Here is a 17,083-nt window from a genome sequence, read left to right on the forward strand (position 1 = left end):
TGTGTAGTTCATCAACATCTTGAGGGCCGCAATTGCCCAGACCTGCTTTAGTCAAAGGGGTGAAAATAGAGATTGCATTTGGTTTAGTTTTAAGCATTTAAGTACCCTAAACCACACAATTTCTGTGGAAGATAGAAGAGGATTTTCAAGAAGCGGGGAAGGGATTTATTTTTTAGGCAAGTGGAAGAATGAAATTAAGTGAAGGTTGGATGTAAGCTGTTGCTGAAGCTCTGAGTCTGCAAATGTGTTGAACGATATGATCCTATCTCTAAAAGACCTGCAAATAGCAGCTTGGTTGTAGAGTGCAATGTGAGAAAACCGCCACCTGAAGTTCTATTTTGGAGAATTTTAAGACTTATTTTAGTTTTTTTATTTGACCATATAAATTTGCGGAAGATGGCGTTAAGTTGAAGTTGTTAATACTACAGGCACTGTTTGTAAAGGGTAAGGTGCCCATACACGTACTGATTACCCGGTACTTTTTGTGCTAAAATAGCATCGTTGTGCATGCGTTGTGCATGCGATGCTATGCTATTTTAGCACAAAAAGTACCGGGTAATTGGTACGTGTATGGGCACCTGTAGAGTCATTTGGGGAAGGTTATTAATTTAATTAAGTGGGCTCATCCCGAAAAAGATAACATTAGGTGTTGCCAATTATTTAATTTTGATGAGCGTTTTTCTATGGTTTTTGAGATATTAAGATCATATAATAATGTTAAGTTCTTCGGGAGGTGTAGTCCTAGGTATGTTATACTAGTTAAGGCCCATGTCAAGTTGAGGCTGTGTGCCCATCCTGGACATGTGGTGTTTGAGAGGGACATAGCCACTGATTAATGAAAGTTAATTGAAAAACCTGAAGTTTCACCGAATTGCGAAATTTTGGACAAAACTGACTGTAAGCTGTTTTTCGGGTTTGAGAAAAATAATAATAAATCATCTGCGAATGCCAGAAGTTTAATTGTTTTGTTGCCTATTGGGATGCCCTGAAAGGGGCGGTAAGTATCCAGAATGAGGATAAGTGGATCAAGAGACAAATTAAATAACAGGGATGATAATGGGCATCCCTGTCTTGTACCTCTGTGGAGGGAAACTGAGTCACCAAGGAGATTACTAATTATAAATTTAGTTGTGGGATTATTATTAAAAAATGTAATTATATTTATGAAGCAGGGACCGAATGCTCTCTGTTCCAACACACCATAAAGATGTTCCCAAGCATTTTTGTCAAAATGCCTTCTCGGCGTCAAGACTTAGAAGTATAGGCTGTTTTCTATCTTGGCAGAGTGAAGTCTCTGTAAGAGAGACTCATCTGTCAAAATATAATCAATCCTTGAGACTACTTTGTGAACTTGTGAATAATAAGTAAAGCTTTTACTGTTGTGGTTGCGTATTCTCCAAGAGTCTATGAGGTTGTGGTTGGAAAGTAGTAAATGTAAGCCGTCACAATGTTTAGATTTGCGAGAGGGGGTTGGTGAGGATCTATCTAGCAACAAATCATGTATTAAATTGAAGTCTCACTTCTTCAATTTCAACAAAACTTTTTTGATGTCATTGTTCTTTAGACTGTAAATGAAAGGATTTAACATTGGCACCAAAACAGCATAGACAAGAGAAAACCACTTGTTCTGTTTGGAGGAGAAGCTGGATGTGGGCTGCAAGTGCAAAGTCATTATGGTTCCATAAAATAGAGCAATGCAGGTCAGGTGGGAGGAGCAGGTAGAAAAAGCTTTAGGGGCCGTACACACCAGGACGATTTGGCATAAAAACCTCCGATTTCGATGGGTCGTACGAGCGTTTGCTATAGATTGGTGCAAAATCTTTTGTTTTAAGCCCACAATTCCGATCCGATGCGCGTACCCGCCGGTCGTAGGTCGGATTGAAGATCCTACCTACTGCAGTAAAGATCTGTCAATCCGACCTCAGATTGGGGGCTGATTGTATGCAGATTGCGAGATGATCGTGTGCACTTGCCTCGTCAGACCGTCGTCAGATCCTGCTTGTTTATACTCATTTCCTGGTCACTCCCTCCGCAGCCATTTTGTGAGACTCGTGGATGGTACAGGATAGCAGTGACGGAGGATCCTGGAGCACAGCCAAATTGAAGACAGGTATTTGGACCTTCCCTACCCACCAATGCATTAGCTGCCCACCAATGCATTAGCTGCCCACCAATGCATTAGCTGCCCACCGCTGCCCACCAATGCATTAGCTGCCCACCGCTGGCCACCAATGCATTAGCTGCCCACCAATGCATTAGCTGCCCACCGCTGCCCACCAATGCATTAGCTGCCCACCGCTGCCCACCAATGCATTAGCTGCCCACCGCTGCCCACCAATGCATTAGCTGCCCACCGCTGGCCACCAATGCATTAGCTGCCCACCGCTGCCCACCAATGCATTAGCTGCCCACCAATGCATTAGCTGCCCACCGCTGGCCACCAATGCATTAGCTGCCCACCGCTGGCCACCAATGCATTAGCTGCCCACCGCTGGCCACCAATGCATTAGCTGCCCACCGCTGGCCACCAATGCATTAGCTGCCCACCGCTGGCCACCAATGCATTAGCTGCCCACCGCTGGCCACCAATGCATTAGCTGCCCACCAATGCCCACCAATTCATTAGCTGCCCACCAATGCATTAGCTGCGCACCAATTACCCCCCAGTGCATTTGATGCCCACCAATGCAGTGCAGTGATATATCTGTGTGTGTCACTCCCTCCGCAGGCATTTTGTGAGACTCGTCGATGGTACAGGATAGCAGTGACGGAGGATCCTGGAGCACAGCCAAATTGAAGACAGGTATTTGGACCTTCCCTACCCACCAATGCATTAGCTGCCCACCAATGCATTAGCTGCCCACCAATGCATTAGCTGTCCACCACTGCCCACCAATGCATTAGCTGCCCACCAATGCATTAGCTGCCCGCCAATGCCCACCAATTCATTAGCTGCCCACCAATGCATTAGCTGCGCACCAATTCCCCCCAGTGCATTTGATGCCCACCAATGCAGTGCAGTGATATATCTGTGTGTGTAAATGGTAAATAGCAAAACCACAGCAGGTCATGCTGGAATGTGTAGTTCAACTAAAGCAGGAGTGTCAAGGTTGGCCAACACTGGAATAGATGAAGCTGTGTACACTATCACCTTGTTTACAATAAAAAGGAAACTGGTTGGTGAAACTTAAAACTTTATTGTGATATTAACAAAAGTGAACCTGAAATAAAAGAAGTGTCTTAACAATATATAAACTATAATCATTTAATAATTTTTTTTATCTATTTTCTTATAGACATGTCTCAGGCTCTGGCAAAGGAGCGTGACTTCGTCGAAGCATTTATCGACAAATACAGGGAGTACGAATGTCTTTGGAAGACGAAGTCCAAAGACTACAGTAACAAAATAAAAAGAGCAAATGCCCTGGATGAGTTGGCCAATTTCAGCCGTTCATATCACCCTGAAGCCAATGCGGAGTGGGTGCGGAAAAAAATCCAAAATCTCCGCACTGTGTTCCTAAAAGAGCATAAGAAAATGCAGACCACCAAGAGATCTGGTGCCGGAGCCGGCGACGTGTATGAGACCTCCTTGTGGTACTACAATCTCTTAACCTTCACCCTGAGTCAGGAGGCACAGAGGACCGGACTGTACCTCATGGTGGAGAGTGAGGGGGATGAGGTGTTGCAGACTGTGGATGAAAGTTCCCAACCATTGTCGGTAAGTACAGACCCGGTATTGACACATGTCCTTCCTCATTATTTTTTTGGGCCCGGAGAATAGGTTCAGTCCACACATGTCTTAAATGTGGTTCTCCTGCCAATGGACAGCACCCACTCCATTAAAATAGTCCTTGTACTGGTCTCTAACCTGCATGGCGCGTGTAGTCCCCCTATACTGTTGCGCCGGCGTTTCCACAGAGGATATCTGCACTACCTCCTTTGGCTCCTCTGGGACCTCTGGTGGTGCTTGTCCTGTAGGCCTTTGTGGTCTTTCCTTGCGGCGCAGTAAATTGTGCAGGACACAGCACGCCATGACGACCCAGTCTATTTTGTCCACCCTCAGGTTGATGGCAGTATGGAAAATGCGGAAACGGCTTGCCAGGATACCAAACGCACTCTCCACAAGCCGCCGTGCCCTGGAAAGCCTGTAGTTGAAAATTCTTTTGTCGTGGTCCAGGCCCCTTTTGGCATATGGCTTCATGATGTGCTCATGAAGGGCAAATGCCTCGTCTGCCACGAACACAAAATTGAGCCCATGTTTGGTTTCCTGGACCGACGGCAAGTGAAGAGTGTTGGAGGTGAGCCTCTGGTAGAACTTGGTATCCTTCAAAGTTCCACCATCCGAAGCACGCCCATTCCTGCCAACATCCAGGAAGATGAACTCGTAGTTCGCATTAACCACAGCCATTAGAACGATACTAAAGTATCCCTTGTAATTGAAGTAGTAGGAACCACTCTGTGCAGGCTGGTTGATGCGGACGTGTTTGCCATCAATGGCTCCTCCACAATTTGGGAAATTCCATGTCTCTTCAAACTCTGCAGCGATGTTTTGCCAATCCTTCACGCTGGTAGGGAACTGTAGAAATAATAAATAAACTTGATTAATAAATTGAACTTTGTATTTGTTTCCACAGCAACACAGTGCTGAGACAGAACATTCACCGACCCTGGACCTGTCTGGATTGTCGGAGTCTCCAGGAACATCGCAAGGAATATCCACTACACCCACACCGCCACAACAGGCCTGTAAAAAATCGCGCCGCAAGGAAAAGAAAATAGACAACCCAGAGGAGGAATTACTGATACGGGCCGAACAGGTTCTACGTAGGCCTCCCGACCGATTTGATGCTTTCGGGAAATATTTGTCTGACGGCTTACGCCAGCTGAGTCCAACCCAGCAAATGGCCTTTGAACGCATAAGCAGCGAGCTATTGTTTTTTGGCCGTTTAGACGCCTTACATTTGAATGCAACATAGCTGGCCTTCTTCCTTGCCAACAACCACCAGGGCCTACTCCCCCAGCACCCTTACCAGTCCCTTCCACTTTGTCAAATCAATCTCCACCTGTCCAAGCATCCTCCGCACAACCTTCAACTCCAGCCCGCTATACCCACCTGTACACCTCATTATTGCCTGAGTTCACAGGAGAGCAGGACCCTCCGGTTTTACGCGAATTGTAAAACCAATTCTTGCCCTGTTGGTATGGAGCAGTATGAAACATGATGCATGAGGCGCAGATAAAGCCCATGCACACGTGGCGCATGGTGCGGAGCAATGGGGCCGGGACCACTGCTTCTGCACTATGCACCGCGTGTGCATGAAGGTACTTTGATTATCTGCGCCACAAGCACTGTGTGTTCTACTGCTCCGTACCTCTAGTGAGTGCGGCAGTAGGTTTTAAAGCTCAGTTTGTTACAAAATTTTTGACTTGTTATAGCACTTTGGTCTATTTTTATATTATGCGTACCTAATGTTTCTAAAATGACACTTTTGCCATTTGCACATGCATGGAGCAGTATGACACATGATGCTTGTGGCGCAGATAAAGCCCATGCTCACGTGGCGCATGGTGCGGAGCAATGGGGCCGGGACCACTGCTTCTGCACTATGCACCGCGTGTGCATGAAGGTACTTTGATTATCTGCGCCACAAGCACTGTGTGTTCTACTGCTCCGTACCTCTAGTGAGTGCGGCAGTAGGTTTTAAAGCTCAGTTTGTTACAAAATTTTTGACTTGTTATAGCACTTTGGTCTATTTTTATATTATGCGTACCTAATGTTTCTAAAATGACACTTTTGCCATTTGCACATGCATGGAGCAGTATGACACATGATGCTTGTGGCGCAGATAAAGCCCATGCTCACGTGGCGCATGGTGCGGAGCAATGGGGACGGGACCACTGCTTCTGCACTATGCACCGCGTGTGCATGAAGGTACTTTGATTATCTGCGCCACAAGCATTGTGTGTTCTACTGCTCCGTACCTCAAGGCAGAAAAGTGAAATGTTTTATATATTTTTGGACATGTTATTGCACTTTGGAACAGTTTGCAGTTATGCGTATCAATGGGTTCTATTTTTGTACCATTTGTATTTAATCCAAAAAAAAGGAAAACTAAAAATGTGTGGATGTCAAAGTTTGATTTATTTTAATAAAACATTATATGTTTTCACTACAAGTGTGTGGTGTATTTTTCCTTACCTTACAATACTCGTGCTGCAGTACCTTCACGATTGCTTTGCAGGTCTCGGGGATGATAAGGCCCAAAGCTTGCGGGGAGATGAGGGATCCAAACTTCAGGTCAGCCAGAGACCGTCCTGTAGCCAGAAACCTCAGGGTCACCACCAGCCGCTCCTCAGCAGGTATAGCCATGCGATACTTGGTATCTTGCTTCTGGATGTGGGGGGTGACGAGACGCAGCAACTCATGGAAGGTGGCATCATCCAAACGTAAGAAATTCCTATAATCATTGGGATTATTCTCACGAATTTCCAGGAGCAGTGGCATGTGAGAACGAGCCTGACGGCTCAGCAGCCACTGCTTGGTCCAGCATGACCTAGCTCTTCTACGCTGGGCCCTCAGCTGCCTCACCCTGAGCACAGCATAGGAAAGCAGAAAATCTTGCTGGTAAGAATCCATCACTGCAGACTGCATAATGGACACAGGAAAAGCACACTTTGTAATGCCAGGCAAAAACAAAGCAGAGCAAACAGCTATGTACAGCGTTCAGCAGGTATACACCAAGCCTCACTAGTCACAAAGCACAAATGCACAGATCTAAAATGGCTGCTGTTATTTGTACCCCACAACTAGTCCTGCCCATTATTTTAATTTCAAAAACGACAGTCACTGTGCACACACGATGCACCAAAACGACAGTCGGACGACCATCGCAAACGACTCGCGATCGTTTGACGATCGTAAGTAAAAAAATACACCATCTTATGCAAATCGTGAGTCTGGGCCCGGGGGAGCGCTCCCGAGAAGTTCACAGCAAATCGGTTCACGATCGACGCACGATCGTGATCGTTCTGGTGTGTACGAGGCCTTAGATCGGCCTTTAGCAGATTTTATATTTAGGATTGCTGAAATGATGAAAATGTATGAGATTAATGTGAAAATAAATGTAATAAATCCCAGTAGTGTTACTTCAATGTAGTTTAGGATTTCTACTCCAGATACATCACTGCAGGAGATCTTCAGCAAAGGAGAAATGTCACAGAAGATATGGCTGATTGAATGAGAAGCACAAAAAGACAGCCTAGATATAAGGACAGTATGTCCAATAGGGCTAAGAAACCCAACAGTCCATGCTGTAACTAAAAGGCTGATATAGTGTCTTATACTCATTTTAATTACATAGTTAAGGGGGTGACAGATGGCAACATATCGGTCATATGCCATAGCCGTAAGCAGGACAACTTCAGTGCACCCCAGTAAGACAAATAAGTACAGCTGAGCTATACATTCCCAGAATAACACTGTATTATCCTTGGTGATTAGCATATATAACAGTTTTGGTAAAATATTTGAGGTGGACGCAATGTCAATGATGGAGAGATTCATTAAGAAGATGTACATAGGAGTGTGCAAGTGGGCAGCCGCCCAAATCACAGCAATAATGGTGACATTTCCTGAAATAACAACAAGGTATGAAATAAACAATATTATTAACATAAAGTATTGAAGTTTCATATCATCAGTCAAGTCTTCAAATGTGAATTCTGTTGTATTAAATGGTTCTGTTAAAAGCATTTCTGTATAATAAAAAAAAACAACACAAGATTACTATTATATTATTATCGCATTTCACTATCAAAGAGTAAAATCTGCAAAATAACTATTTCCTTTTCTTTACATTTTAAACAATTTGGTTTGTGCTTATGAAGGGCAGATATGGGCGAATGCTGGATTTGGGGATCAGTGTTATTTTGTGTTTTCAACATTTTAACCTTCAGCTGCCCAGAGATGCTTTTACTAAAGTAATGCAAAATGAAACTCTAGTTTTTTTTTAAATAAATGAGGCAAAACAGGAAGTAATTTCTCTCTGTGGTGAAGGATTGCACAGACCAGCTGACATTTTAGCTCTGGTCCACTGGTACATTATGGGGCATACCATTTTTTTCATGGTATTTAGCAAAAAATATCACAAAAGCTATAATCTAAAGGGTATAAGAAGAGGGGACTGCAGTAATCTGACAAAATCGACTCCATTTCTAATTACAATGTATCTGCAGTAAGTTTCTAGTGGTGGTGTTAAAATGCCAATTTAACCAAGCTCCTGAATCAGGGTCAGATTAAGCGACAGGGCCCCCCAGGCAGGTAGGCCCTCCCTCTTTCACAGCAATCCCCCACCTCTCCATATACACCCCACCTGGTGCAGATGCACTCACTGTTCAGTGTTGCCCCAACGTCGTACAGCAATCAGTGCAACCGGAAACAGGAGTCTATCAAAGGGAAAGGTCTCAATCTTCAGCAGGGAGAGAGAAGTTCCCATGCTGTTGGGGGAGAATGTGCAACATGTCCATGTTCCTCTTCTCAGACAGCAGAGGGACTGTTTAAGGCAATATCCAGTCTCCACCAAGCAAGCTGCTACTGGAGATTGGAGAGGGCTGAAGGGAAGCCACCTAAACAGGGGGGTCTAAGAAGACCTAATCTGGCTCTGTCCTGAATAAAAAGCTTGCCCCCATTATTATTCACTATCATCATTTAGTTTGGGGCTCTTTAAATATTTGTATTGGTAGGGAGATATGTAACACTTTCAGCATACAATACCATTTACTAAACTGCAAAAGGCAGACATTTCTAGAGTGTGGAACTTACAAAGCTAAAAGCTTGACAGCAACATGAAGTAAGGGAGATTTTAGTATTATCAATAGTCCTACATCTCTAGAACTAAGGGCCTTATTCTAGTTCACTCTTTCTGACAAAATCCTTCTTAGATGGACAAAACCATGTGCACTGCAGGGGGGCAGATGTTACTTGTGCAGAGAGAATTAGATTTGGGTGGGGTTTTACTTCAAAGTGAGATCTATATTGCAGTGTAAAAATAAAGCTCGGAGCTTCTGAGGAAACTGTCGTTTGTGTAGGACGGAGAAACGCGTCAAGTTGTCATTTGTTTCCAGCATTGCTCTGCAAAAATCACCCCCGACTCAGCTCCAGCCTTGTACCTCCAAATTGTTTTCCAGGATTACCGCATAAATGGCCACCCGCTGTGAGTGACCTGCGGCGAACTCTACAGCATCCGATAACATCAGGCCGGTGAGTGAGATGTCTCTTCCCTCGTTCAACATCCAGAGGGCAACGGGAGACGGGAGATGGACTGTCTGCTCCCGACGGTGGCTCTCAGCACAACTGAGCCCCGCTGGTGGTAGTGGATGAAGAAATCCCCCATCAATAACATCTTCCCCTTGAGACTTCACTCAGCCAAAGCTGGACTGGTAACTATACATTAAACTATATTTCTATATCTATATTTCTTTTTAAAAAGGCGCATGGACTTTCATACTTTATCAGGAGCTAAACCGTATAAGTCTAATTTATAGACACATGTACAGAGCTGATTTATCTCAGGTGATGGGACTATGCTAATAAACCAAATGAAAAAGTTTCAATATTGATTGGATACCCCATCACTAATGCTGGATATCGATTATTGTTTTTTAATAATTTTATTCTATATGTATGGTTATGTGTATTATCAATTGATGTTCTCTTTTTTATATATAAATTTGATAAATCAACACAGTGCACTCTCTTTTTTCTCTATTTGATTTTCTGGTTGAATCTATTTTCATCTGGGAGCAGCATAATTATAGCTGTGGTTACTTGAATACCAATAAGAACCCAATATTGTTGCGCCCGATACACTTTGTGTATATTACTGAAGAAATATACCTGTCAATTTTTTTATTTTATTAACTCACTCTATGTACTCTCGATATCATTATAACAAGCAATGGAGTAGAACTCAGAATATGGCACATATGATATATCTCCCTTTTTTTTTCTTTAAGAGAAAGAATGTGTAATTTACAGATTATCACACTGAATTTCCATTATTATGTATAAATATGCCTAAGTAATAAAGGTATTATTATGTAGAATAGATGTATTATTGTATAGATTAAGGAATGTAAGTAAATACCTCCTCCGGCAGATAAACAAACGGTCGCCATGGTAATAAACTAATAGATCCAATATGGACTAAGAAGTCTATGGTTCTATCTTCTGGAGTACAAAGAAACTGCTATGTGAATGCGAGTGTGGAACAATAAGTAAGTGTGGTTTATATAGCCCACTAAAGCACAAGCATCCATACCCCGATCCCTCCTGCTCACAAGCAAGTTTCAATTGGACTCTGCGCTGGTTCTTTCCTTAATTCTTTTTGTGTATTCGTGTCTATCAGGAGGATTGATGGCCTCCTAAGGATCAGAGAACCTAGCTGCCATTTCCTAAGCGCTAGTTACTTATTACCTACTTACAGATTGTATTACTCCCGTGTCCATCTTAATTTGTAACAGGCTGCTGGGTGTTAGTGATTTTGTCTTTATTACATACATCTGTGAATATGTTCAAACACAGAAAAATCCGCATAGAGAATGTGGATAATTTGTTCACTAAAGGAGGAGATGATTTTCCTGCAGTGAGTGATGAAAACCTTGATAATGTGATGCTGAAAGTAGAAAAACTCCTTATAAAAGAGAGTAAATTATGGTGGGAAACGGCCACATTAGAGAGGTACCTGAAGGACAAAATGATTCCTAGAGGTCTAAGAATTGAAAAACTACCGTCATTTGACTCTGAATCAGAGAATTTTAAAAAGGAGTGGCTGACGATCTTGGATTGTTGCTCCAATTCATTAATGGAGCTTATTATAAAGGAAAAAGGGATTAAAGTTAAAACCACTGAAAAAAAAAATCGATGAATTATATACCTTGGTTAAACCATATATCAAATCACCAGAGTTCAAAGAACTAGAGAAAAATATTATGGTTAAAATAGAAAAAAATGAAAAAGAACTAAAAAATAAGAAATACAAAAAATACCAACGGGATAGAAAGGATTATGAAGAGGGGGAACAATATAAATGGAAGGACAATAAAATGCCTAAAAATCCAGATCCCCCACAAACGAATAAATCTGAGGAAGGGGAGGGCTTCTTTAATAGAGCACCTTATACCCCATATAGGAAATACAGTGGAACAAATCCGAGATATTCCCGGCCACAGAGGGAGATTAAGTCTCCTTATTTTCCTAAAAAACATAGAACGGAGTTTATATCACAGAACCGTTACTATAATGGGATATATCAAAATGAGGTTAATCATGGTGTCGACAGAGGTCGGCATCAAACGAGCCGACACCAGGATTACTCGGTTGATTATAGAAGTACCCATCAGAGACAGGATTTTAGGAGAGTACAAAATAGAGAGGAAGAAGAACCTAGGGCAAGAAAAGACCTTCCTTATAAGAGAATCCAATTTAATAGGTACACCCCTAAAAACACGAAGGGACAGGAAGAGGGCCAACATCATTTTTTAGAGAGAAGTTGGAGAAGAAATACCCTCAAATAGACCCCCATAAAAATAAAAAAAGAGGTAAAAGAGGAGGAGTCCATTCCAAAATAGGTAAAAAGAAAAGGGACAAAATAAAGAGAGATCTTTTTAGTCCACCCAGTACCCTAAAACCCATGGAGGAGATAAAGGAAATAAAAGAAAAATCAATTATTTTTAACCTGAGCAACTATATCCTTACAAAGGAAGAAGAAAGTGTATTAGAAAAGGGATTGAAATTTTCTCCCTCAAATCATGCAAATGAGTATGAAGTATTCACGGACCTACAGAGATTTATCCGTAAACTCACATTAAAGAAGTTTTTTTGCAGAATCGGAAGATCCTAACACTACTCCCATTATGATAGGAGAACAAGTGAAAACCTTTAGAAAAAAAATCCACTTTCTACCCACGTTTTAAAAAAGGTAGCTTTATTGATGTCTTTGAAAATTTAGTCAAAGATGACTTAGAAAAGGCCACATTTAACAAAATACGAGACCCTAATCTTTCTAAAGCCCAAAAAAGGCTATAGACTCCCTTAAAAGTAACAGCCAAATAGTTATAAAACCGGCTGATAAGGGCGGAGGGATAGTCATCCTGAATAGGGATGACTATCATAAAGAAATGATGAGGCAACTTGGAGACACCAGCACATATAAAAAATTATGTGCTGATCCTACTCTAAAAATTCAGAAAAAACTAGATGTCTTCATTAACCTGTATCTATCCCTCGACGCCATTACTGAAAGAGAAGCTGAATTCCTAAAAGTGGATAATCCCTCTATACCAGTCATTCACGTATTGCCTAAAATACATAAATCCACCACTAACCCACCGGGGAGACCCATAGTGGCAAGTATAGGGTCTATCACAGCAAACTTGTCCAGTTTTTTGGATGGTAAAATTTAACCCCTGGTAAAAATGACTAAGTCACACGCTAAAGACACAATATCGGTGATTAATAAAATCAATGAGATCCAGTGGGAATCTAATTATATTCTCATTACAGCCGACGTTAAGTCGCTGTACACTATAATTCAACACTGTGATGGCATCAGGGCGGTTGATTACCATCTTGAGAAACATGGTACCATTGGTAAATACAAGAATTTTATCACTGAGGGTTTGGAGCTGGTATTAACCAATAATTTTTTCTGGTATGAGGGAGAGTTTTTTCTTCAGGTAGCGGGTTCAGCTATGGGTGCCAAGCTGGCACCGGGGTATGCCAACCTGTTCATGGCCCTCTGGGAGGATGAGAGGGTGTGGACGGGGCATCCCTGGAGTGCCAGCTTGGTACTATGGACCCGCTACATAGATGATATTTTATTTGTGTGGAAGGGTGGAAATGATTCATTACAAGAATTGGTACTTATGTAGTATCTGGGCGTCCGATTTTGTGATTGTATGCCTTACCTTAAGGCATACAATCAGATGCGATGCAATGCGATTCGATACGATTTTGCATAGGATTCAATGTTAAGAAGGTCGTGTTCATTTCCCCACTATCCAAGTGGGCATAGAGTTGATTTTATATAGCGTGGCGAGCGCAGCGAGCCACCGAGCCCGAAGCGTGGCGAGCGAAGCGAGCCCCGCGAGGGGACGCATATTTCTCAAAAAGTATTCTGTGTCCCCTCGCGCTACGCTCGCCACGCTTCGGGCTCGGTGGCTCGCTACGCTCGCCACAGGTTTATATCCAACTCCATGCCCACTTGGATAGTGGGGAAAGGAAAAGGACCCCTTTTTCCCATTGAATTCTATGTTAAAATGGACTCAGACCATTTTAACATTGAATCCTAAGGAAAAATCTTGACCATCGCATCGCATACGATTTGGTCGCATGCGATGCGATCCGATTTCTAAATCGGACGCCCAGATACTACATAAGTACCCAAGAATTCTGTGCATATCTTAACGATAATGTATATAACATAGAATTGACATTTACCACCAGTAATACAGAGATCAATTTTCTTGATCTCACCATTTACACTAAAAATAATTGCATTAAAACAAAAAATTTCATAAAGCCCACGGATTGCAATTCTTACATCAGTTGTGATAGCAATCATCATGATAACTGGACCCGAAGTATACCAAAGGGACAGTTTCAGAGATTGCGTAGAAATTGCACTGATGTGGATACTTATAATGAACAAGCTCAGGTGATGAGAAACAATTTCCTTAAGAAAGGTTATAATGTTAATATGGTGGACAAAACTCTTGAAGAATGTAGTAGAATACCCAGAAACACATTACTAGAGAATAAAGAGAAGACCGTCAAAGATGATATGAAAGACATTAGGTTTATTACCAAATATACTTCTCATCATAAAACCATTGAAAAAATTATAAAAAAACATTGGAACGTTTTAACCAAAGATCCTGTTTTACTACCTTTTCTGGGCACACATCCTAAATTTATATACAGGCGAGCAGACAATTTGCGGAGTATATTGGTACAGAGTGCCCTTCCAAAAGACACGAGACCAACCCGCATTACCTCAAAGGGCTTTTACCGCTGTGGACAGTGTACCATTTGTAAATTGGTTAAAACAGATAACAAGATCATTAAATATAAATCCAATGTGACTAACTCAGAGTATCCCATAAAAGATTTCATTACCTGTGGAAGCAGAAACGTGATATACCTTTTAGAATGTACATGTGGGGTACAGTATGTGGGTAGGACGGGACGTATGCTTAAAGAACGTCTAGCTGAACATACACGTAACATCAGAAAGGGTTATGATTTACACAATGTTTCCCTACATTTCAAGAATAGCCATTCCTGTGATATAGCCCATCTTAAAAGTTTTTGCGGCATAAAAATGTGCAACAAAAAATGGCGTGTTAAAAACACGGAAGAGGATTTGGCTAAACTTGAAATGAAGACTATTTTTGAACTTAAGACCCTAGTCCCAAGAGGATTGAATGTGGACTTCGAATACAAATGGTTCATCTAATTACTTCTTGATTGCAGGGTTGTTTAATATTACTGTATTACTAATCCCTGTTTTTATTGTGTTTGTTTGTCCATTATGTCATTATACCCGGCTCTATGTAATGTAATATTTATGGCATGGAGACAGAGGTGTTTTTATGCATTTTTATATATTTGTACTTTTGTATTTTTGTATTTTTATATTTTTGTATTTTTCTATTTGTATATTTATATGTATTTTATACGGAGATATTTGCACTGTAATATGCCATGTTTTTATCTTTATATGCCATATGTAGACGTAAGTTATATATATTAGAGCCGGGTATAGGTATTTTGTAGGCTACTATGAGGATTGGAGGAAAATGATCATGTGATAAGGGATTGAGCTTTAAATAGCGGTCCAGTGAAATGAACAGCACGTCTTGACAAAGGAAGATTCCGAAACGCGTTGACGTGTTTGGTCTGACGTCACCTGCCGTCAGAAGTCCATTGAACAGGTATCGGAGCGCGTCCTGAGAGAAGGCTTCCCCTTCAGCGTCTGCAGCGCCGGGGGCTTACAACATCCCAGCTGACTTAAAGTGCCGCGGAGATACCTGTGTTCGTTTGCTGTTTTTATCTGTGTGTGGATCCAACGTTGTGAATAAATTTTCGTGTACCCCTACCTTGGAGTCTGTGGATTGGATCCTAAAAGATACTGTTACGTGAACGCGTGACAGTATGCTAATGTAAGTTTTCATTTACCTGCTTTTACTAAGAAGTCTATGGTTCTATCTTCTGGAGTACAAAGAAACTGCTATGTGAACGCGAGTGTGGAACAATAAGTAAGTGTGGTTTATATAGCCCACTAAAGCACAAGCATCCATACCCCGATCCCTCCTGCTCACAAGCAAGTTTCAATTGGACTCTGCGCTGGTTCTTTCCTTAATTCTTTTTGTGTATTCGTGTCTATCAGGAGGATTGATGGCCTCCTAAGGATCAGAGAACCTAGCTGCCATTTCCTAAGCGCTAGTTACTTATTACCTACTTACAGATTCCAATATGGGCGTCCATTAGATAGAGATTCTTATGGAATGGAAGGCGGAACGCATATACTTCCGCCTGGATGTTTGTGTAGCTGCACCGGAAGTCCACAATAGCTGAGACTTCTGGGTAAGCAACGCCGGAGGAATAAGCCGGGGAGAGAAATTCTGCACAGCGCTAGGCGATTAAATTCTGAGAGCCAGCGCTGGTGTCCTAAACCAAAGGTAAAATTAAATTATAGTTAACAAATAAAACGGCTATATATTAGTGATTGAGCGGTCACGTGACATAAACAAAGGGGTCACGTGACTGGGACTTGAAATATACTGCGTTGATCATAGAATAACTAGATATGTCTGCCTTCTGTTTTCGAGATTTTTTATTGGATACTGTTTGTATTATAAATCATGATTTGATTATATGCATGGTAAATAAAATTAGGGATGTGCACCGGCCACTTTTCGGGTTTTGGGTTCTGATTACCTTGAGGTTTTGGTTTCTAATGGGTTTTGCCAAAACACCTCCTAAGTGTTTTGTGTTTGGATTTCTTGGGTTTTGGGTTCTGATTTTTTTGTTAAAAAAGCATAAATACTGCTAAAATCGCAGAATTTTTTTTTTTTTTTGCTCCTACGCTATATTAACCTCAATAACATTCATTTCCACTCATTCCCAGTCTATTCTGAACACCTCACACCTCACAATATTGTTTTTAGGGCAAAAGGTTGCACTGAGGTAGCTGGATAACTATGCTAAGCCACACAAGTGTGCGGCACAAACAGGTGGCTCATGTAAGAGTGGCACTGCAGCATGGAATTATTTTTTACAGTCCCACGCAGCACAAGTATTATTTTTTAATTAACTTAGATATAGCAGCCTAGTATGTAGTTGTACTACTAGGTAGGTACACTTAGGCAGTAACACTGCCAGTGGCAACAGTGGACTGAGTAAATAATACTGGCAACCTCTATTCACAGTATTCAGTGCAGGCAGCACCAGTGGACTATATATAATTCAATTAATTATTAATAATATAGCAGCCTAGTAGGTAGAGAAAAAAACTACTAGGTAGGTAGGCAGGCAGGCAGGCAGGCAGTAGTACTGCCAGTGGTCACCACAAAAGGTAGTTATATATTACACACCACCAGTAGCTTTATGCAGTGCACCAGCAGAATTTATAATAATTAATTGTATTATTAGGTACTGCTTGGCAGTGGCACTCAGTGGCACACGTCAGTGCACCCGCAGCATGGCATTATTTTTTACAGTCCCACACAGCACAAGTATTATTTTTTTATTAAATTAGATATAGCAGCCTAGTATGTAATAGGTAGGTACACTAGGTAGGCAGTAGCACTGCCAGTGGCAACAGTGGACTGAGTAACTAAATAATACTGGAAGATTCAGTGCAGGCAGCACCAGTGGACTATATATAATATAATTAATTATTATTCATATAATATATATTACAGCACAGCACCAGAGGTAGGCCCCAGCACAGAGGAGACAGTAGTACTACAGGTACACAGTTAGACTGTCCTCCTTGCTAGGGAGAGCCCACCCTAAGCA

General features: G+C 41.8%; 1 protein-coding gene and 1 long non-coding RNA gene across 2 annotated transcripts; one reads left to right on the top strand and one right to left on the bottom strand.

Moving 5' to 3' along the window:
* Window positions 1–1,439: 1,439 nt before the first annotated feature.
* Window positions 1,440–3,384, top strand: LOC146009127 (uncharacterized). The gene is made up of 3 exons (XR_014444613.1): window positions 1,440–2,110; window positions 2,729–2,803; window positions 3,297–3,384. It is a non-coding gene; the product is annotated as an uncharacterized LOC146009127 (long non-coding RNA).
* Window positions 3,385–6,940: 3,556 nt separating this feature from the next.
* Window positions 6,941–7,753, bottom strand: LOC146009737 (olfactory receptor 6C3-like). Its single transcript, XM_083150199.1, has one exon. It carries the CDS (start codon window positions 7,751–7,753, stop codon window positions 6,941–6,943), a length of 813 nt encoding a protein of 270 aa, XP_083006325.1.
* Window positions 7,754–17,083: the final 9,330 nt, after the last annotated feature.

The sequence above is a fragment of the Crinia signifera genome, chromosome 6, assembly GCF_055691185.1.
Source record: "Crinia signifera chromosome 6, ASM5569118v1, whole genome shotgun sequence".
Classification (NCBI taxonomy): Eukaryota; Metazoa; Chordata; class Amphibia; order Anura; family Myobatrachidae; genus Crinia; species Crinia signifera.

Coding starts and splice junctions, on each gene's coding strand:
- LOC146009737 (XM_083150199.1), bottom strand. CDS start 7,753: ATGCTTTTAACAGAACCATTTAATACAACAGAATTCACATTTGAAGAC.